At 44.0% G+C, this 22688-nt stretch overlaps 1 protein-coding gene and 1 long non-coding RNA gene across 2 annotated transcripts in view; one reads left to right on the top strand and one right to left on the bottom strand.

The window, feature by feature from the left end:
* LOC116883338 overlaps positions 1–22688 on the bottom strand; it is a 59803-nt gene that overhangs the window by 27169 nt on the left and 9946 nt on the right. The gene's annotated exons all lie outside the window — the stretch shown is intronic.
* Positions 13851–14460, top strand: LOC116883336 (uncharacterized protein C11orf98 homolog). The gene has a single exon (XM_032884407.1). It carries the CDS (start codon positions 13851–13853, stop codon positions 14220–14222), a length of 372 nt encoding a protein of 123 aa, XP_032740298.1. The 3' UTR covers positions 14223–14460.

Raw genomic sequence — 22688 nt, 5'->3', positions numbered from 1 at the left:
TGCCTCTGCCTCCCAAGTGTTGGGATTAAAGACATTCACCACCATGGCCGCCTGTATTTTAGTTTTTAACAAAAGGTTTGTTTAAAGAAATTTTTAAAATGCTAAAAATCTTTTTTTTATTTTTAATTGTGTAAGCACATGTGTACATGCATGTGATATATGGATGGTAGTGGTATATATGTACATGTGGAGTTTGGTCATCATAGAGGGCAGAAGAAGGTTCTTGATCCATTGGAGCTGGAGTTACAGGTGTCTGTGAGCCACCTCCCGATGATGCTAAAATTCACAGGGTTTCACTGTGTAGACCTAGCTAGGCTACACCTAGTCAAACGACTTTTATTTTTAAATAATACAAATGTTGTACCACATAGTGTAGATGCACAGTTATCCATTCCATGTGAGTACCCTCTATGATATTCATACAACAAAAGTGCTTACTGACAATTCCCAGGATGCCTTGCAACATGACTTTGCAATTATAAGAACACAGGCACTAAACCATAATTTTCTTCCATCCTCTCTGTCTTAATTAGAGTTACTATTGCTATGATGAAACACCATGACTAAAGCAAGGTGAGGAGAAAATGGTTTGTGTGGCTTACACTTTCGTATCACAGTTCATCATGAAGGCACAGTACAGGAGCTCAAGCAGGACAGGAAGCTGGCCATGGAGAGGTGCTACTCACAGGCTTGCTATCCATGGCTTTCTCAGCCAGCTTTCTTATAGAAACCCAGGACCAGTTGCCAAGAGATGGCACTACCCCCAGGAGCTGTTTCTTCCCACGCCAATCACTAATTAAGAAAAACACCCCACAGGCTTGCCTATGGGTGGATCTTACAGAGACATTTTCTCAGTTGAGGCCCCTCCTCTTTGATGACTTTAGCTTGTGTAGAGTTGACATAAAACGAGCCACCACACTCTACTCATGTTTCTGTGTAACTCTATGGTGGATGACCAAAACCCACCAGAATTCAAGTTGTAGGTCTGTTCTTAGCCAAGCCATAGGAGTGGACTCATACCCCTAGTGTGGCAATAGGAAAACTATATGGTAGGTTCAGCCATAATTGTGAATGATTTAATGTTGGCAGAAGCCCTCTGCAGTGTCCGAGGTTGGCCTGGCATAAAGCATTGCTATACTGCTTTTACTGCTGCTCTTAAATCCTGATCTCCACACTGTGGCCCTCAGAGGGCCCCTTGGCAGAATGGTAAGAAAATACCAAAGTGCCTAGAATATTTACTTTTGACCTTGCATTTATTTCTGGGTGTGCATGTGTGGAGAGTGGAATCTAGGTGTGTTTGAGGGTAGATTGGTTTGTCCCCCATTTCCTTCTGCTTTGACTTACTAGACTGTGGAGGCTGGCAAATTAAAGATCCATGCTCCACAGATTCTCTCAGGAAGAATGAGAGGTGATTTAGTTTTATATTTTTACCCATTCTTAGCTTCTCAGTCTTGTACTTTAACATCTGCCCTGCATGCATATTCTGGGTATGCCTTATTCCATATAGTCCAATAACCCTGCTCATCCTTGCTCCCTCCTAATCAACTCCTGGGTTTCAAACATACATCATAAATCCAAAGCCCCTACTCTGAACATCTTTGCTGGGCTCTTGCCTTCTGGGTCACTATCTTGTCACTAGTCTGTCTCAACCTGCCAGCTACTTAAGTAATGACAAAGACCTTTTTTTAATTATGAAAGCTTGGCCTTAGCTGGCTTCTTCCCAGCTAGCTCAAAACACCATGGTCGGCTACATGGCTCGTTACCTGGCAGACAGCTCACACTTGATTCTTTCCCAGAGCTCCTATCTCTTCCTGAAAGTCTCGCCTAGCTATTGGCCCTTTAGCTCTTTATTGAACCAATCAGGAGGTGCCTTGGGCAGGCAAAGAAGGACAGAGAATCATTTCACAAGGTATACAAAAAGATTATCCCAACATTGCCTTGTCTAGACCTAGAGACTGCTGAAATTAATTCAGACTGGCTGGTCCTACGCTTGCTCACCCCGCTTATTCCTTTCCACAGAAAACACAACCTTCCTCCTATTGACTTGGGGACTTCACGTGTGTGCATGCATCCCTGCACACACACACACACACACACACACACACACACACACACACACACACACACACACACCATGATGTGTCCCAGCTCCTGGGCAATTGCGAACTGTAAACTGTCTTTTCAGCTATCGTGTCCTGGACTCTAGTCCTTATTCAGAAGCCCTAAAGCAATCTGGGATAGCATTAAACTTCAGCCTGATTCCCAGCCTCTGTTGAGATGGGACCAGAAACTGCACTGGGAAATGGGGACACAGAAGACCTTGGACATTTCCCTGCCTTAGTCTCCACTCTATTCTTTCTGCTGAGTAATGAGAGAGAAGGAGGAGATCAAAGATACATGAAATCCTATAGCCTCTCATCAGTGGCCTCTGGGTATCATCACTCTCATGACCTGACTAGAACCACACCACCCTCCATCAACACAGAAACATCAAGCACACAGACCTTCATCCCAGCCCCCACCCACACCCTGGTGAGTACTGGGAAGTCCTCTCTCTGCTCTTCAGTCTCCTATATGTGGCTGGAAGTGTAGATGGGAAAAAAGACAAGATCCGAGAGTAGAAAAGTTATCCTTGTTCTGAGGCTGGGCTCTAAAACATGGCCTCTGTTTATCCATGAGTGTGTGGGAGGCTGGCCGCCGTTATCTGAATTGCCTTTTGGTTGTATTTGCCTTTGTTTTTTGAGAGGATAGAAAGAGATGGTTTTCTTCTTTTCTTCTTATTTTTCTTTACCAATTTATTTTATTATTTGATTTGATTTGATTGTCGAGGTCTCACTTCGATTCTACCTGCCCCCAGTCTCCCAGAGGCTGGACTCCAGCATGCACCACCACACCCCCTGAGAGCAGCATTTCCACATTAAGTTGCCGTCTTTCTCAAAATACTTCCATGTTCTTTCAGAGCTGCATTTTTCTGATACTTGGAGGCAAGTGTGCTCTTGCCAATAGTATGCCTATTTTTCCCACTAAGAGGTAAAGGGAACCTAAGAGACTAGATAGAAGTCACAGACAGATTTATTGTCTTAAAGAGAAGGGAGGGCTGGGGAAGCGATGGACAAAGAGAGAGGGAGGAGAGCCAGGGAGCACTGAGGATAGAGAAGTAGGGAGCACTGAGGACAGAGAGCCAGAGAGCACTGAGCAGGCCAGGCAGCACTGACTGAGCAGGCCAGGGAGCACTAAGGACAGAGAGCCAGGGAGCACTGAGGAGTCCAGGGAGCACAAGGGACAGAGAGCCAGGGAGCATCAAGGACTGAGAACCAGGCAGGGAGCACTGAGCAGGCCAGGGAGCACTGAGGACAGAGAGCCAGGGAGCACTGAGCAGGCCAGGCAGCATTTCCCCAGCCCAGCCTACAGAACTCTTTACCAGGATCACAGGAGCCATCTCCATCAGGTATTTATTGCTCTCAGGCAAGCTTTCTGAGGAAAAGAAGGCATCTAAGGGCAGCATAAAAGGTTATTGATTATCATTGGTCCATTTTGTGCTCGGTACTTAGATAAGAGGGAAAGAGAAAAACATAAATAATCTCTAAATTTACTTCTGCAGAAAGAAATGGACCAGATACCAGTATGGCACCTTCCCAGCACAGACCAGTTCTTGAACTCATTAAAATTCAAAACAGTGATCCGAGCATGTCCTGGAAGGAACTGCCCAGAGTCTCACTAATGGATCTTCCTTGGATCTTTTTCCAACTCCAGCAGAGAAGGAAAAAAAAAAAAAAAAAAGACTCACCAGAATCACTTAGAGGGCTTGTTAACCTAATTCTTCGGGCCACCCCAGCAGGTCTGGGCCAGACCAATGATGTGCATTTCTAACAAGTCCCTCAGGTGTGTGAGTGCTCCCAAGAGGCTGCTATACAATTTCTCACAGTTCTCAAGTCTGAGAAGTCCAATCAAGGTCTGATCCTGCACAGCGTGAGGAGTTCTGTAGAAGTTATACTTAGACCTCATCCTGACTGCTCCTGCTCTCCCAGGAGTAATTCCTGCATAGTTGTGAAGGAAGAAGGGAAGTGAAGAGAGGAGAGCTATATATTAGTCAAGCAAGTTCCAATATTCCTTAAGCAGCCCTCTGGGGCAGTTGAAAGGGTCTCATTTTGGACATGAAGAAATTGAATTTAGAAAAGTGGTTACCTACAAAAATTGACCAGGGCACACATGATAAAACTAAGGCATGGCCAGTCATGTGGTACATGCCTTTAATCCCAGTTCTCAGGGGGGGCGGCAGATGCAGGTAGATCTTTGTGGGCTGAAGGCCAGACAGGTCTACATAGTGAGTTCCAGGACATCCAGGACTATATAGAGAGACTCTGTTTCAATACAAATAAATAACTAAAACCTGACGTTTGCCCCCATGAAAGAAGCCCAGGGTAGAGAGTTAGTCCTTCAAAAACTTGTATCCCAGAGGGTACAGGAAGCAGAAAGGTATACTCATGGAGTGGCTGACAAACTGGATCTGAACTTATTGACATACCCTTCCCAGGATGCACCATCAACATTTTATTTCCTTTCTTCATGATCCTGGGAAGGATGTTTTTAGAAGACAGTGTATAGGCATGGCCTGCCGAGAAAGAAATGAGGACAGGGAAAGTCTAGACTTACATACACCTCCCTCCTCTTCTGAAGCTATCCTTGTGGAGGATGCTGTTAGAAAGTTTAAACAAAGGCAAGGCCATTGTAGCTCCCACAACAGACAGACATCCCCAGCTCTCTTTTGGCTAAAATGAGTAACAGCTATGTTGCCAATTACAACTCCAGCCATTTTTTTCTCCCTTATTGTGGCTCTCTTTTGAGGTGCTCCATTGCAGAATCATCTCAGCCTTCCAGCAATAACTAATCTACAGCCTCTTTAAATCCTCAAATCATCCAAGCAAGTGTTAAATCCTTTCTGTCCCTCCTAACACATCCACTGAGATCTGCCAGGATTCCCCATGGCCTGTGCCCTCTATCACTGAAACAGGTGTACCCTAACTTGCTCAACAGGAGACTGATTCTGGTTGTCTAAACTGGGAACACTGGTAGAGCTATTCTGTTGGCTCTATTTGACAGGTAAGGCACAGTCACTGCCTTTTGGAGAAGCATCGGGGCCGGGGAAGGCTTTCTACAAAACCACTTATTACATCTTCCAACACAATCTGAAGCCAAGAACATGCAGGGCACTATTGATGCTAGCTTTGGGTTTGGGGCAATGAAGTCAGTTCTTACAATAATTAGGTAAAAGTCTCACTCTATGCCAATACAACAAAGAGAGGAGAGGACACCAGTGGCCCCCATATTGTGCTACTAAGATTAGCTCTTCATCAGTCTACAGACGTATCTAGAACATACAACCTTAATCTTGAGATGAATAATTTAGTCATCAGAGTGCATCAGAGAGCAAGCTAGAGGCTCAGGATGGACTGAAGGACTATATGGCTATCCAGGAAACCCTCTGCTTTCCAGAGAAAACTGGTCAGCACCCTGCTGTCATTGGCAGAAGTAGCTTTGGGCTTCTGACCCAAGGCAGCCCATCGCTAGGCTGGCTGCCAATGTCTCTGCAGATCAAGGATGACAGGGTGTGATGGATCTATTCTGGTTCTTTCTTAGGGCATTTGGCAGCAAAATAGATGGAAGGCAGTGTGAGCATATTTGTTTCCTGTGGCTGTTGTAATGAACTACCACAAGCTGAGTGCTTTGAACGCTAGAAATTTATTGTCTTTCAGTTGTAGAAGATAGAAATTGGAGGTAGAGCTATTAATATTAAGCAGTTCATTGTTACTATAATGAAACACCTGTGTAGGCTACTTCACTGTGGAAAGGTGTTCGCTCAACTCACAAATCTGGAGACTAGAAGTCCAAGCAGCACGACCCAGGCGCTCTCTCTCTCTCTCTCTCTCTCTCACACACACACACACACACACACACACACACACACACACACACACACACGCATGCACATGCGCACACATGCATATTTTGCACATTTGTACCACATCTATAACTCTCTCTTTTTATAAAATCACCAGGGAGTGGAGTAACCCAGATCCAGAAAGACAAACATTACATGTTCTCAGTCATATGTAGACCCCAGCATAGAATCTTTGATTTGTATGTTTATTTGGAGTACCTATAGAATCCAGAAAACTTAAAGGGAATCATGGGTGGGAAGAAGAAAAACATCTTAAGGGAGGGGGAGATATTGGCACTCAGATGATACGAAAGGAATCGGGGAATGATGAGAGAGAGGTGTAAGTGAGGAGAGAGATGAGAGCATAAAGCAAGAGAGGAGGTTGATATGCAGATAACTAATGCTAGGAATGTTTGGAAAGGTCATATGGAAACCTATCATTTTAGGAACTCATTGAATGTGCACACATATACTTTTTTCATAGAAAAGAGCTTAATTGCAGTTGCCTAACATAGGGGATTATGCTCATCTCACAAGCCACAAGTGGCCAATAGAAAGCCCATTTCTAGATGCAAGATACCACCCCTCAAGTTTTTGGTCAGTGAAATCCTGGGACCCCACCTCCAAATAACAATAAATTCTGTTGCCATTTCTGTTTGCCCACAATAACTTAATGAGAGCTTATTGCTGACTGCACCACACACATGTGTCACAGGACATGGAGAAATAAAGTTATTACTGACCAAAAAGCTTCCTTCCTGATGGCTAGCTTTCATAGTAATTGGAAGGTGCTATTCAGGGAGAAGGATAGGGGCTACATATGATCAAATTATATTGTATGAAATTCTCAAAGAATTAATGACTTTGTTTTAAAAGAAAAGTAGAGTACCAAGGTTTAGTCAGGGGGCTACCTCCTAATAATCTAATATAACATAGGCACTCACCTCAAAGCCCAGTCAGAAGACACCCCCACTCTTTTAACACCGTTAGCATAAGACTTTGGGGATTAAAGTCTTTGAATTGAAAGACAGACAAGCCCTATTCAAACCATAGTGGTATTTAAGGCAGATTCCTTCTGAGGGATCTCAGAGAAGGATCCATTCCAGCCTTGTCTCTATTTATCATGACATGGCATTTCCCCTACCTTAGAGCCTAAATTTCCCAGTTTTATAAGTTTACCAGTCATGTTGGATCGCAGTATGCCCTTCTGCAAAGACCCCATTTTCAGATGAGGTTACATTGTAATGTCATCTGGAGGTAGGATTTCAATGTATGGTTTTGGGGAGGGAAGAAATACCTTATTCAACCTGTCACAGGGAGAGAATGTCAGAAGCCAAAGGAACATTCAAAGAGTCTTCTTAGAAAATCTAATTCAGACCTCATATGCCCATGAGACCCCCTAGTGACCTATAAAATACAGTTGTACCAAACAGGTTTGAGAGGAGGCTCAAAGTCTGTTTCCAAGGCCAATGGGTTTAGATGCTGACACATCTGGGACAGAAAATAAAGGGCTGTGAGACAGAAGGGCATGACATATGGTGCCTGACGACCCTGAACAGGACTAGCAAACAGGACTGAATGACTCCCTCAGATTCTTAAAGCAAATGTTGTGAATACTTCCTGTCTTTTGGAACTAGAAAACTCTTGTCATCTTCTCCCCTCCTAGAGATCTGTTTGGAAGGTCTGGAGTTGACATCAGTATTTATTCAAAGCTCCCCAGATAACTATCCTTGCTTTCAGGGATCCCCCTCACAACCCACTTAGTCTAGCAACTATACAGGTTAACAGGTGTCTTTTAATAGTATGGATTTTTAACCATCAGTTTTAATAGTGGGAAAATATCTTTGGACAGACAAGCCTTTTATTCTTCAAATAAAAATGGCATGGGGTCATTCGATAATCTGTAAGAGTATCATTGCTGAGTAGTTTGGAGTTGAGGCAAGTACTAGAGTGCTGTATCCCTTATGAGGGTAGAGAGATGTCCTCGGTATCCAGGAAAGCACTGAGTAATATTTAAGACAAGAGCATCTCCCACCCAACACACACAGCCTTGGGACAACCAAAGGGCAGGAAGTAGTTGTTGATAGTGCTTTAACAAAAGGACAGTGGCATTCTACTAATAGTTCTTGAGGAATGGGACCCAGTAGGCCACCCCAAGAGCAGGTACATGCTTTTCAGATGTGCTGTGAATTCAACAGGGCAGGCTTACTGTGTCAGCAGCAAAGAGAGCAGGGGAAATAGGAAGCTGGGGATTTTGGATAGCAGTACAAAGAAGGGAGTTTTTGTTTAAATGTCATAAACTTGGAATGGTGATCTATAACTGTAATCTCAGCATTCAGGGGACAGAAACAGGAGGGCTGTGCATTCAAAGCAGACCTGAGCTATACAATACGATCCAAAAAACAAACCAAAACAACCATAACAACGGAGTGTTACAGTCTGAAAGAACACCACCATAATGTACCCTCTGAAGGATGCTGACTTCCAGCTTGTCTTAGTAGATGATATTTTTCAAAAAGTCCTTCAAAGGTTGTATACTAGAAATGCAACCCCCACCCCAACAAAGCTGAAGGCCGCAGCCTAATGAGAGATGATTGAGTCCTGAGGGAAGGACTGAGGAGGCCTTTATTACAGGAATTAACTAGCTCTCTCCCCATTGGCTTCTTAGGGAAAAGAAAAAAAAACCTTTTCTTGCCCTTTCAACCTTCATATGTAAGTTCTTTCATCTTCCAATCTTCCTCCAAGCAGGGCAGACTTGATATCAGTTGGAGGAGGAGGAGATGTTCTTGGGTCTATCCCGGTGCCGAGCCCACGGTGGCACAGCAGGCAGTACAGGAAGCACTTGGTGAGTGAGCACCAGGTCTCTGGGTCCAGAAGGTCAATTCCTACCGTGGAGAGTGCACCCTTGATCTACTTCCTGCCTCCTTGGGTATCACAGTGCCATGTATACAGGGTGACAGCTGTTCTTGCCTTGAATTACGCTTTTGTAATTCCATTTTGCAGACTGTACTCTATAATATGTGTGGGAAGGGTAAGAGTGGTGGCTATGGGGGTCCAGAAAAGCAGCCATCTTTGACCCTGACCTTGATTTCTCTCCCTTGGAAACAGTCTAAGTTCCAGCACTGCAGCCACCTACTTCCTTGGCCACCATTTAGCTCAGAGCTCCAAGCTGCCTTTGCAGAGCTGAGTCTTCCTGAGAAGCTTGAAGTATCCTTGTCACACCTCCTCTGTCTCACACATTTTAGCTGCATCCCACATAGCACTGCCCCCTAGGCATCCAGCTTTGCCCTCAGATGACCCTGGAAATGACTGCTTCCTAGCTGGGGCAAGTACCTCATACATTGATCCCAGGCAGGCATCCTCAGGCCAGGCCTGCATACCCCAAATAGATTTCAAAAGCACAGCTGATGTGTAGACAGTGTTTGGTAACTAGATCTTGGTACAGCTCAGCTGCCTAAGTTGAAATCTATTCATAATAATCAGCTAGCTCTTGTCGAGTATTCACAGGGAGTCTGGGCTCTGCTAGGACCCACCACAGGAGGCACAAAAGACATGTGAGGTGATTTCTAGACTGGAGCACAGTTTCTTCCTTACCTGAGGTAACTAAGGACAACACACAGGTATTCTATCATACAACAACCTGCATGCTGGAATTACAACAGAAAAGAAACAGGAAATGATGACCGAGAAGGCAGGCTGGAGCTTGGGCAAATGAGTAACAGAAAGTGGGGGGAAGGTGTCTTAGGGTTTTATTGCTATAAACAGACACCATGATCAATGCAAGTTTTTTTTTTTATTAACTTGAGTATTTCTTATTTACATTTCGAATGTTATTCCCTTTCCCAGTTTCCAGGCCAACATCCCCCTAACTCCTCCCCCTCCCCTTCTATGTGGGTGTTCCCCATTACCGCCCTCCCCTCAACAATCACGTTCACTGGGGGTTCAGTCTTAGCCGGACCAAGGGCTTCCCCTTCCACTGGTGCTCTTAGTAGGCTATTCATTGCTACCTATGAGGTTAGAGCCCAGGGTCAGTCCATGTATAGTCTTTGGGTAGTGGCTTAGTCCCTGGAAGCTCTGGTTGGTTGGCATTGTTGTTCATATGGGGTCTCGACCCTCTTCAAGCTCTTCCAGTCCTTTCTCTGATTCCTTCAATGGGGGTTTTATAAAGGACAATATTTAATTAGGGCTGGCTTAAGTTTAGAGGTTTAGTCCATTATCATCAAGGCACGAGCATGGCAGCATGGCAGCATCCAGGCGGGCATGGTGCAGGAGAATTTGAGTTCTACATGTTCACCCAAAGGAAGTCAGGAACAGACTGAGCATCCTCAGGCAGGAGGGTCTGTAAGGCCACCCCCACAGTGACATATTTCCTCCAACAAGGCCATACCTTCTAATGGTGCCACTCCCTGGGCCAAACATCATATGTAAACCATCACAGAGGTGCTGCCTCACTGGCAAAGTTATCATTGGACCAAAAGTACAGGGATGCAAACAAACATGTTGTCTAACTGGACCACTAGGAGCTTGGCCAGGTCACAGATGGAATATGCTTGGTTGGGCCTAGCTGATAGGGAGTTTGGAAAGCTTTGATGTATAGAGTTTTAGCTGGAGACTGAGAGATCGACTTACTCAGCAAACCAGGCCTGATGCTTTAGGGGCAGCAGCCAGAGCATAGCAGGCACAGAGTCATGGCAACTTGGGGTGCTGAGGCGAGACCAGAATGAAGAAAGAATAGCTCTAATGAGAATGGTAGGATTGGGTGAACAAAGGCTGGTAATGGGACACTGTTCGCTGCAGAACACACTTTAGCTCAGTGGAGGAGAAGTCAAAGCAGTAGAGGCTGGGACTCCTGCTCTGCCTGGTTCGAGGCCTGCCTCCACATCCCTGTGAGCAGCCATGCAGCTCAGCTTGTACTTGCTTCGATTTCTGCCTCTGGGACATGGAGGTGGTGAGAATATATTCTAAAATTGATTTGAAAAGTGGCCAAAAGCTTAGGGCCCTTTATGGGAACATAAACACAACTATAACCTGTTGTTAGCATTCCTCCTGTGTGGTGTCCCTTTCCTTGTGACTAAAGGGGTACTGGACAGGTGTCAGAAACTGCTAATAGAAGGAAAGAGAATGACTCTTCAATACCAACACTTTTAAACAGAATTTTCTCTATTGAGTTTTGAACCTTCTATATCCTTTAATTCTGTTGGAGGTGGAACCCAAGACCTCATACATGCTAAGCACGTTTTCTCACTGAGCTAGATCCCCAGACTCTTATCATGTTGTGAGCCAGAGTCTTGCTATGTTACTCACACCAGCCTCGAACTCTTGTACTCAAATGATATTCCTGCCTTGTCCTCTTTGAATAGCTGGACTTACAGACCCCATGATGATTTGACTCTTCAACGTTCCCTAAAGATTCTCATGCTAAAGGTGTGTTAGGGAGTTGGCAGGACCTTCAGCAGGTTGGGTGTAGTGAGAGAAAGTTGGGCTACCGAGGCATGACCTTGAAGGGATATTGGGAGCCTTGCCCCTCCCTCTTTCTTTTGCTTCTTCACTGTGCTCCTACACATGCTCCCTGCAATGATGATGTACCTTGCCACATCCCCAAAATCAGCAGAGGCAAGTAGCCGTCAATCCAGCAGAGTCAAGCAGTCATAAATTGAAACCCCTGAATCCGTGAACCAAAATAAATTTCCTCTTTTTCTTTTGTTTAAGTTGATGATCTCATATTCTATTGCAGTGTCAGAAAGCTAAGAAAGGGGCATACCATTGTACCTGCCTCTCCATGTGTATTTCAATAAACTCTTTTTGTGTGTTTTGTCTGAAAGACTTTTACATCTCCCTTTTGTAGATACATATAGTTACCAGAAGCTTGTACGTACATAGACACACATTCTCTCTGTGCATCTTCTCTCCTCCCCTCCCTCCTCTGCTTCCCTTCCCTTTGTCCTTGCTCGTAGCACATGGTATATGTGCTATGTTACAATAAGTATTTCCAGGGGCTTGCGGTATGACTCCACTGCTCATTTGCATTGAGCTAGATAAGCATTTGAATTAATGTGTGAAGCTTAAGTCAGGGTGGAGGACAACCCATCAGCTATGTTATATTTATATGAACTTGTATTTCCAGCAATGGTGACAATAAAAAACAATATCAAAGCAAGCCCGGACTAGAAATGCTTTGAATATATTGTAATGCATTAATTCCACGGAGGCTTTCTGAGGCAGCCTCCTCAGGCATTCAGAAATCATTCATCTTAAATGGGGCTCTGTAATGTATGAGGGCATTAAGAGCAGCAGTCAATTATGCCGGCTTCATGTTTTACATTAAAAAATAGGGAGCATCATAATTCCTGTTGGGGGTGAGGGCATTTTTCTAATCCCATAATTAGCTCTCTAGGCATCCAAAAAGAACATTTCATCCCAGACTTTGGAATTGCCACCTCTTTTTAAAGCTGGATAATGTATGCGTTGGCAGACACAAAGACCAAAATAGATCGAGTGGTGCCTGCTCTGGCACCTTTAGGTGATGAAACATGGGAGAAAGGGACAAAAATGAGGAAGAGGTTGATGGCATTTATGGCATTGAAAACTTGTCGACATACCCCGCCCAAAACACACACACACACACACACACACACACACACACACACACACACAGACTGTTAAGTCATTTCCTCCCCCTACATAGCCCAAACTATGTGAGGGATTCTGTGACTAGGCTTTGGCATCCCAAAGAATAGTCAGAGGCTCTCCCCTTCCTCAAGGCCTCATTGTCTCTTGAAATGGGCAGCACAATCATGTCATTCTGATGCAAAGGTAGATGCAGATTTCAGAAAGGAAAAATTGCTCCTAGGGCATGCCCACATAAGACGCTGCCACACAGGAGTGTCCACCCGTAATCCTTCACCAGCTGCGAGCTTGCCTCAGCTGTTGTCTTGTCTGAGATGAAGCATGGAGGTCTCTGTTCTTTGTGAATCAAGCTGGTTACACACTGACTGGTAATGCTTTCTTAGCCAAGCATTTGTATGTGCCTGAGGGCACTCACTCATTCATCAGCCATTCCCTCAGTGTAAGGCACAGTATTAATTCCCACAAACATGCAAGACTGACAGCGTAGTAGTTTGGGGTCTAGTTATGGAATAGTGCTATGGCATTTAGAGTTATGATTCCAAATCCTTACACAGCAAATATGCATTCTGGATGGAAATGGAAAAACAAGAGTGTAACAATTGACTACCAGAGTTCTGAGAGTCTGGACTATGAATCACCTAGGCCATAGTTTTCTATCGCTGTGATAAAACACTGACTAAAATCAACTAGAGAAAAAAAGGTTCGCTTCACTTTACAACTCGTGGTCACAGTCCATCATTGAGGGAAGTCAGGACAGGAAGTCAAGCATGAACCCGGAATCAAGAACTGGAACAGACACCATGAAAGAGCACTGCTTACTGACTAGCTCGCCATGACTTGCTCTGCCCACTTTATTATATAACCCAGGACCACCCGCCCAGCCATCAAATAGATGGTTGCTCCTAGTACTAGAAGAGAAGCCAAAGAGGTTCATGGAGCATGAAAGGTAAGAACAGAAAAGAACAAGTACATCTCTAAGCCAGCATGGGGTCAGTTCACACCACAGATGTCACTGAGCCTGTGATAGGGACCTTGCTGATCTCTGAAGCATGTCCTAGGTATGGCAGAAATGAAGTTCTTTCCAAATGGCCCTTCTGTCTCCTTCCTCCAAGATAAAAGCTAAACTCTCTAATATGGTGTGTCTGGCCCACTATGGCATCAGGACCTAGCAAATATGGTGGCTTCTTGCCCTGCATATGCTCAACACCTGGGGCAGTCTCTCCCACGTGGGTTGTTGGATACATGTACGACCAGAAGTGTTGCTATAAAGAATATGCGAGTAGCAATGGCACCTCCGGGAGGAAAGATCAATCGTCCTCGGATGGAGCTGAAAAAGAAGTTGTTCAAGCGCCGCAGGGTACTAAGCAGGGATTGGCGACGGAAGCGCCAGGTGGTCGGGGCTGTGATAGACAAAGGACTGACTATGAAACACCACCTCAAGAAACGTGCATCCAGTGCACGTGCCAACATCACGCTCTCTGGGAAGAAGCGCAGGAAACTCTTGCAGCAGATCCGACTTGCCCAGAAAGAAAAAGCAGCTATGGAAGTGGAAGTTCTCTCCACGTCAACCGGGACTAGTCAGCCAAAGCCCAAACGACAAAAGAAGATACGAGCTCCCCAGGACGTAGATATGGAAGATCTTGAGGATAAAAGCTAAAGTTCCTACCTCTTCTACCAGAAGGTTCTCAACAGCACCTACACAGATTTGGAGGACTTTGGAAAAAAATATCACCATATTTCATTCTCCCAGACACCTCTTCTATAATGGACCCTTCATCTCCCCTGGAGGTATATATTGGGATTGAAGAGGACAGAGAAAGACTGGAGAGGGCCCTCTCTAGCAGTTAACTCCTTTTGTAATAAAGCTCTAGTGCTTTAAAAAAAAAAAAAAAAAACAAGAATATGCGAGACTAGATAATGTATGTACTTATTTCAACTCACTGCTCTGGAAGTTTATCAGCATGCCTTCTGACACGAGCCTTATGCTGTCTCAAGTTGTAGTAGACTGTGAAAGGACAAGGGAGTAAGCAGACTCAGGAGAAAGGACAGGCAAGAACGGGATAACTTTTAGACAGAGACATGGGCATGTTATCAGTCTTCTGGGAGAGAGAACTCATTGACATGACTTGGCCTTAATCTACTCATGAGGGGCTCTGTTCCATGAGCCAAACTCTTGCCACTAGGTCCCACTGACCTCCATACTATGACATTAACAAATTAAGCTTCAACATTACATTTGATGGAGCCAAACAATTCAAGGCACATAATCTGTTTTTAAAAATTCTTAACTATCAGACAAAGGTTGTATGTAATTGACTCCATAAAGACTATGAAAGTGAGGCTTGCTTGCTGGTACCTCATTTGTTTACCACATGCAAGGTCCTGATCCTGCCCCCAGCATTGCTGTAAACAAACAAAGAACATGATAGCAGGCTAGAACGATGGTAATAAAGGCTGTGAAGAACATGCTTGTATTAGGAGTCCCTGATACTGTGGAGACACAAGTTGGGGCACAGTGGTATCCACTTGGCACTGACAGTACATGCACATGGGGTTGGAAGAAGGCCACTCTATCTGCCAGGATCTCTCTAAGAGATAGTTCACCGAAACCACTCTTGTACAAGTAAGTGTGGGTAGAGCTGGGAAAACAACTAGCAGGTATGGTATAATCAAAAGGATTTCCCAGTTCCAGATGCAGAGTCCTAACAACTTTGGAATTTCCTTAGTAAGGAGAAAAACATGATATTCACAGCAAGGCCTCATACTACACTTGAGTTTATGCCCACGAACTGAGTGTTGGTGATCCCCTAGGTTACCTCAGGTTGGGGGCAGCAGACACAATAGCCCACACATGATGAAGGAACTTTAGCACCCCCATTCCCAACCACTGGGGATATGCCAGAGACCAATGATTCAATAAAGAAATCTGAAAAATGAGGCTCAGGGGCACTTCCTGGTTGGGCGAACACATTGATATGCCCAGTAAGTGATGCACTCTGACTCTATGGGGACAGTGGAACTGCAACCTGGGGTGTTTATAGATCTCACCTCCTGTAGCTCTTTATTTAACAGGTCCTGGATTGTGTGCTTCCTACTAAAAATGAACTTGTAAGCTTAAAGCACTCCTGACTCCTTTGTGTCTTTTTAATGATTCATAGAACTAGCATAGGGGCCACGGGAGCTTTTGTCTATTTGTATTGCAGAAGAGTGGGTTCAGTATGGAAAGAGCAGGTTACAGTGATGCACCTGCCCTTCCATTCCCTTCCTATCTTCTGCCTGTACTTGCTTACTTGCCTTTCCACATTCTACAGTGACTTGGACGCATAAGCCAAGCTTGTGGGCTGACGTGACTTATCTGGAGACTCTAGACACATAACTGGCAGTTGAAATGGAGACAGCCTCAGGGAACAGAGTGACTTGCACTGTATAGTTCATCCTGCCTTTGAGTAGTGTTCAGAGTGAACTGAAGTGTAGGACGCCAGTTAATTTCTCAGAAGCAGAGAATTTTAGTGTAAGTATCCAGGGGTGTAAAGACCCACAGAGTCTGGCACCAGTGAGCACTGTTACCACCTACAGAGGTGGAAAGACAAGGAGGAGAGACAAGGAGAAAAACTGTTGTAACTAGGAGAATCAGAAAGCTGAGGGTAGCTACCCCACATAGACTCTCATCATGCATCGAACTAGAAGGAGTTCTGCTCCTTGTTGATGGACAAAAGGGAAATGGTTGGCATCCCAGACTATAGAGAAAAGAAATGCCTCAGGGCTTCATAATCAACATGACTGATTTGGAATCAACTGGGAGACACAACTCTGTATATGTTTGTGAGGGTATTTCCAGTGAGTTTTTTTTTAAAGATTTACTTATTTTATGTATATGTGAACTTTGTCTGCATACACACTAGAAGAGGACCTCTGATCCCATCATAGCTGTCAGATGAATGCTGGCCGTTAAACAGGGAAACTCTGTAAGATCAGCCACTGTCCTAAACCATTTTAAATGACGAGGGGACACCGACCCTGAAGCTCAGCACCAGTGTTTGTCTATCTCTGTTTCGTGACTGTGACCACCTGCCTCACCCCCGATGTCAGGCCCTCTCTGCCATGATGTTCAGTGGGAGCCAAAATACACTACTGACACTGTACATTCCAACGGGGAAGCCAAAATGAACCTCTCCTCTCTTAAGTTGCTCTTGTCAAGCATGTTGTCATGAAAATGTGAAAGGTGAGTACAGGGCTAATCAACAGTTTGGGTCTATGGTTGAACCACCAAAGTACCTAATGTTATAAGCGTATACTTTGTCAAAACAAGCCTTGAGCCATTTACAACCAAAGCGGATGCACGGCATGTTTGTAAACTGTGCACAACACACGGTGTCCCAACTCCTGCTAACCCTAGCAGTAAGACTATGAGGGATGCTAGTGATAAGTGAGGGCCTTCAGACTGGGCAACAGAAAGGAAGGGAGGCATGTGCATGAGTTAGCACACAGTAGGAACTCTGAAAATGTTAGTCCCTATAAAATGGGAGCATATAAACCACTCAGGAAGAGTCAGGAGCTTGGTTCAAGTGATTGCACCAGCAGCGAGATGTACTGTTCCTATAGAGTATCTATAGCCTGTGACTGAGGAGAAAGGGGACAAGCTTCACTTTTAAGGGTGGGTCCATGGGGCACACAGTCTACCTCAGAAGACACTAGGCCCCAAAGACATTACCCTAGACCTGTCATGCAAATATTTAGTTCTATACAGAAATGTCTTCCACAAAAACTCAAACTATTCTCCAGAATTTTCTTTGATAAGAGGCTATGGACAATACGTACACACAAAGTACACGCATGACTTGTGACTTATGCAGCCAGCCAAAGGGGGCCCTCACCAGAACCTGTACAATGCTGTGCAGAGGTCTGTCTTCAAATCTGTGAGCTAAATAAGCTCTCTCTTTCTGAGAAGGGAGAGGGAGAGAGAGAAAGAGGGGGAGAGGGAGAGAGGGAGAGAGGGAGAGAGAGAGTTATTAAAATAATTCAAATAAAAATGATGTTTGAGGAAGTGATGTTACTTTTGAAAGTGGGGTACAGGAAGGGTTCTGGGTGTACCCTTCAGAGGTGATTTAGAGAGATCAGAAAGTAGAAACAAAATAAACAACACAGAATAGTGGATGGCCACAACCAATTGCAGCAGACAAGATAGCATAGCCCAGTAGCTAGGAAGCCAGGTATTATGTTCCATTGTTTATCATATCAGCATGTTTGTTCCTGAGAAAATTTCAAGGACATTAGTGAGCCCCTCCCCTATCAGAGACTAGCAATCCCAGACCCCAGAAGTGAATAGTGAACTTGGGAGCCAGAAGATTATATAGTCAGATAGGAGAGACCAAGGATACAGCTCACGGGGAGAATGTAAAGTCATGAGTTCAGTCTGGAGAGTGAGGCTAACGGAATAAACCATGCTGAGTTTAGAAGACTTTTCCAGTCCTTCAAGCAACAGCAGCAGATGGAGACCATATTTATTTTAAGAGTTCTGGTTGTTCTAATAGGGACAATGTAGTTACGTGGACCCATAATTTATTAATTCTCCTCTAATGGCTCCTATTATTTGCAAATTCCTGGGTTAGAGAGGGTATTTTTTAAAAGACTTTTAAAATCTTAATTCAAATTAAATATCTCTATTTAACAGATGAGACTGGAAATAAAGTTAAAGTGGTACCAACAACAACAAAACAAGCTAAAGTCTGGGAGTATCTATTTATAACACATGGAACTATTACAGGGGGAGCATTAACAATACAAAAAAATCTCTGCAAAGTATTGGGTTTTATTTTTTAAATAAACCATTGAGAGAAAAAAGACGACCATCACACAAAATGATCTTGGCCCCTTTCTAAGTACCCTGAGCTACTTAGAGGTCTCTAGACAGCCTGATGGTCCCTCTCCCGCATTGCTCACAGAAAAACCTGTAGCAGTTTCATCACATGGATCATTCTTAACCTTGAAGATCCTCAAGGCCTGCCCAGGCCTGCAAAATTTGTTTCTTCATGAGCCTCAGATCACTCCCACATGCCATCAACTCTAAACATGCCACATACAAATGTTCCTGAGGCCCTCACCATTCCTGCCCACTAAATCTGTTGCCTAGATAATGTGGACATCTCTGTCTGAAAGTAATGCAAACATTGTCTGCCCTCCAATTGTTCTGCACCACATCGGGTCAGGAGTCATCTGCGTATGACTGCATTAGTTACTGTTCTATTGCTATGATAAGATACTAGGACCAGGAACTTATAGAAGAATGTCTTTGGGGCCTTTGGTTTCAGAGAGTTAGAGTCCATGACTGGCACTGCAGGGAGTATGGGAGCAAGCAGACAGGTATAGCCTGAACTCAGAGCTCACACCTTAAGTCACAAAAGCAAAGCAGAGAGAGCTAACTGGGAATGGTATGGGCTGTTGGAACCTCAAATCCCACCCGCTGTGACACAACTCTACCAACAAGCCCATGCTCTCAAGTCTGTCCAAACGGTTCCATTAACTGGGAACTAAGTATTCAAATATATGAGCCTATGAAGATCATTCTCATTCAAACCTCCACAGGGGCATTTTGGCTTATGCCAAAAATGCAGAATTACCATCCGTTACTAACTAGACTATGACTGTTTGGTCATTGATATTAGACGTGGAGGTGTCATGCTATCACAGTACATAGTACATAGAATAAATTCAATACAGTCTTAAGACAGTGGTCAGGCCATTATCCACACTACAGATTCTCCCTAGGGAACAGTGTCTGGTTGCAGAGTACTTTCCCATGTGGAGATGTTGAAGTCCATACCGTCTTTTAAAGTTCTAAATTTGAAATAAATCAAGTTGGTTTTTAAATTATGGGCATTAAAAGAAATTGCATGTTTAAAATTTGGTACCAAAGTACTATCCAAGACTGTGGCATTTCTTCGTAAATCTCTCCCTTTGAGGAACTCCTTATCTTTTGAGTGGCCCTGGCCTTACTGGAAGTCTTAATAGAAAGATCAGAACACCTTAGACAAACATACATAATCTATATATCACTTCAAAGCTGTCAACACAAAATAGCAATTCTACTTTAAAGGCAATAAGAACATTGTTTATCCTAGACCAAATTCGAGAGACACATTCAAGTTACTGAAAATGGACATGTTCCACTATGAAAGAGGTTATGTTAACCGCTGAGAGTTGCAGAACAAAAGAAAGCTGTGAACCAATAGATTTACCAAGGGGCTCCAGCAACATAGAGAAACCTCTCCCATAGGTTTTCGATGCTATTTGAGCTCATTCTTAGCATTAGAGATGATGGAGGCTGGAGGTCTGCTGAGATGGATGATACATTCCCAAGAAGTTGACCTATTAATTAGGAAATTATTAGATAGGATGTAAAAGTTAAAGTGTCGGCTGTTGAAAGGTTTAAGACAACCCACAATAATTTGGGCACTTTCATAGAATAGTGTGGAGAATGACAATAACAATACGTTGACCGTGTGTAGCTTATCGAGCTCTCTCACTCTGAGTTGCCAGACGGAAAGGGGGCTGGAGACTCTTCCAGTCCCACAGCCAGCCCATCCCTAGAGAAGCCATTAACAAGCATTTACAGAAACCACCAACTTGGGCAAGGATAAATTACTGCTGAGTCATCGTGGCAGCCTGGGCTGTTTATTGCCTTATTTGTGTCAGATATTTGTGAAATGACCCCAAGGGACATAAATAAGCTCATCCAAGACTCTGAGTGCTGAAGTCACAAGTAGATTGGGGAAAGAAAAAAAAAAAAAAAAAACTAGGAAATTTGAAAGGTTTAGCTAATCCCAGTAGAAGAGAGCTCTTGGAGGAGCTGGCCTTCCCTATCTTTATGGATGCCTGTCTGTAGGAGTCTGAGGGCAGAGAGAAAATTTGGATGCATTTTCATTTTGGGCTTTAATTTAAATGCTGCCTTAGTGTTCCAGATTTCTCCAAGTTCAAGATTTTTCCTGTTTTTAATTCTTTAGCTGGAAGAAATAACAAACAGAATCAAGATGGTAACAGCCCCCCCACCCCCATCTGGGACACAGGCCTAAATCTTAAGCCTGTTTGCCTGACACATTGGGTGTTCTTGTTTCTCTCTGAAGAGCCCCATGCCCTACAGAGTTGCTTCTGAGCTGGCTTGCTCTCCTGACCTCTAATTCAGCATATATAAACATCCTTCTCTTACCAGTTTCCTCCTCTGGAAGACACTGAGATCTTCTGTTTGCCTACCTAGTTGCTTATTCCCCCCTTTCAATGTCTAATAAAATTGAGTTACCTTCCAGGTTTACTTTTAAACTATTTTATCTGTACAACTAAGAACTGCAAAGCAGTCCCTATGTTCTTGGCTAATACTTTAATGAAATCAACTCCAAAAAATTAAATTAAGCAAACATGGAAATAATAGTGTCTGATACACTGAATTACTTAGTAACTAACAAGAGGGTCCCTTCAGCTGTCCTTGCCTCACTTTGTTTCCTTCCTTCTCCAGCAGCTGGGTCCCTGCTAGCTGTGTGTTCTTCAGCTGAGTCTTCAGGAAGCTTAATATCCTACGGAAAGACTTGGAGGAACCCATCTTTCTGTAGTTAAGCTACTGGCTTTCAGAGAGATGCAGTTGGAGAATGGCTATGTAATAACCCATTGATTGTTTCCATAATTTCATTATTGATTATTATAATGCACAGAGTTCAGGTTTAGGGGACAATATGGAGAAGTTCCTCCCTGGGAACCAGAGAAACTGGGCTCTACGAAGTTGGTGTCTAACCAACATGTCGATTTACCTCAAAGAATTCTATTTCTCAAAGAAAGTGAAGGGCATACAGTAACAGCCTGGTGGCCCTCTTTAACTTACCTTTTAGAAGTTAAACTTCCCTGCCTAAGAAGGGAGTTTCTGTTGTCTTGGGAGCACCCCTTAATTCCCACAGTATAAGGAGCAAGGGCCACCCTTACCCAGCTAGAGCCCTCTCTTACATTTTGAGTAATCACCCCTGTTTAGCCAATGAGAAGACACCTCCACCAGAGGTGCCCAGAAGTGCAAATGACTATTTGCAAAGCTACATACAGGCTTTAATTAATATGACTTCACACATGGGTTTAATGCAAACCAGCCTCTTTCATTAGCCTAGAACTTCAAATAGTGATACTGAATTCCAATGATTCCGTGGACAGACACAAGGGATCAGGGTTAAAGGGGGAAATGAGAGACCAAGGAACAGAGTGGTTGACCGGAGGAAGGAGATGGTCTTTAATTTCTTGAAATGGCCTAAACGGGTGATGGGCAAGTGAAGCAACTGACATCTCAGAGCCTTAGCTCAGGTTTAACTTTCATAGACCAGGCCTGGGTTTCCTGGGTGCTCCCTCCAGCACCACAAAGAAAGAAAGGAGAACATTAAGAGTTGTGATTGTGCGAAAACTTGCCAATGGGTCTAAGAGCGAATCCCAAGAGAAACAGAGACGCATTCACACATTTGCCCCTTTGAAGTCGGGAAGGGAAATTATAAAATCAGGGCGTTGAGTAACAGGGATGCTGCCTTTTGACTCCTGTTTCTAACCTTTTTACCTTAACCACTGTTAGAAAAGCAGCCTGTCAGAACAAAGGAAATATAAAACGTACCTTCACACATGGCAAAGAAGGATCTCCATCCGTCCGTGTGGTTACTCTCAGGAAATGACAATGTGAAGGACAGTGTTCTGCGAGGAGAGGAGCATCTTAATGGAGACACGAGGAAAGTTCCTCCTAAAGCCACCACATACCACTTCCGGGGAGAAAATAATTACCATCAAAGCTACTCCAAGAGCAATGAAGGAGCTGAGGGAAGAGGATCACTGTGAGTTCCAGGCTAGTCTGAGCTGGAATGTGAGAACTTCTTAAAAACTCAGACAAAAGAAGAGCAACAACAGAAAGGAAATTTCTATTTTATAATTATGGGATATTTGAGAACCCCCAACCACATTTCAGTTTAATCGCTGACCTTGGTTGGCTTCAGGGAGCCTTGTCACTTGCCTTAATTTTCCAAAATTGGGACTATACTGAAGGATATATTGCTGACCCTAAACACAATGTCAAGAAAAGAGGGTGTGAAGGTTTGAATAATTCCAATGCCAGGAC

Source organism: Rattus rattus, chromosome 14, assembly GCF_011064425.1.
Source record: "Rattus rattus isolate New Zealand chromosome 14, Rrattus_CSIRO_v1, whole genome shotgun sequence".
In the NCBI taxonomy this organism is placed as follows: domain Eukaryota; kingdom Metazoa; phylum Chordata; class Mammalia; order Rodentia; family Muridae; genus Rattus; species Rattus rattus.
Note: the sequence above shows the minus strand (reverse complement) of the source record. Positions and strands in the feature narration are given on the sequence as shown.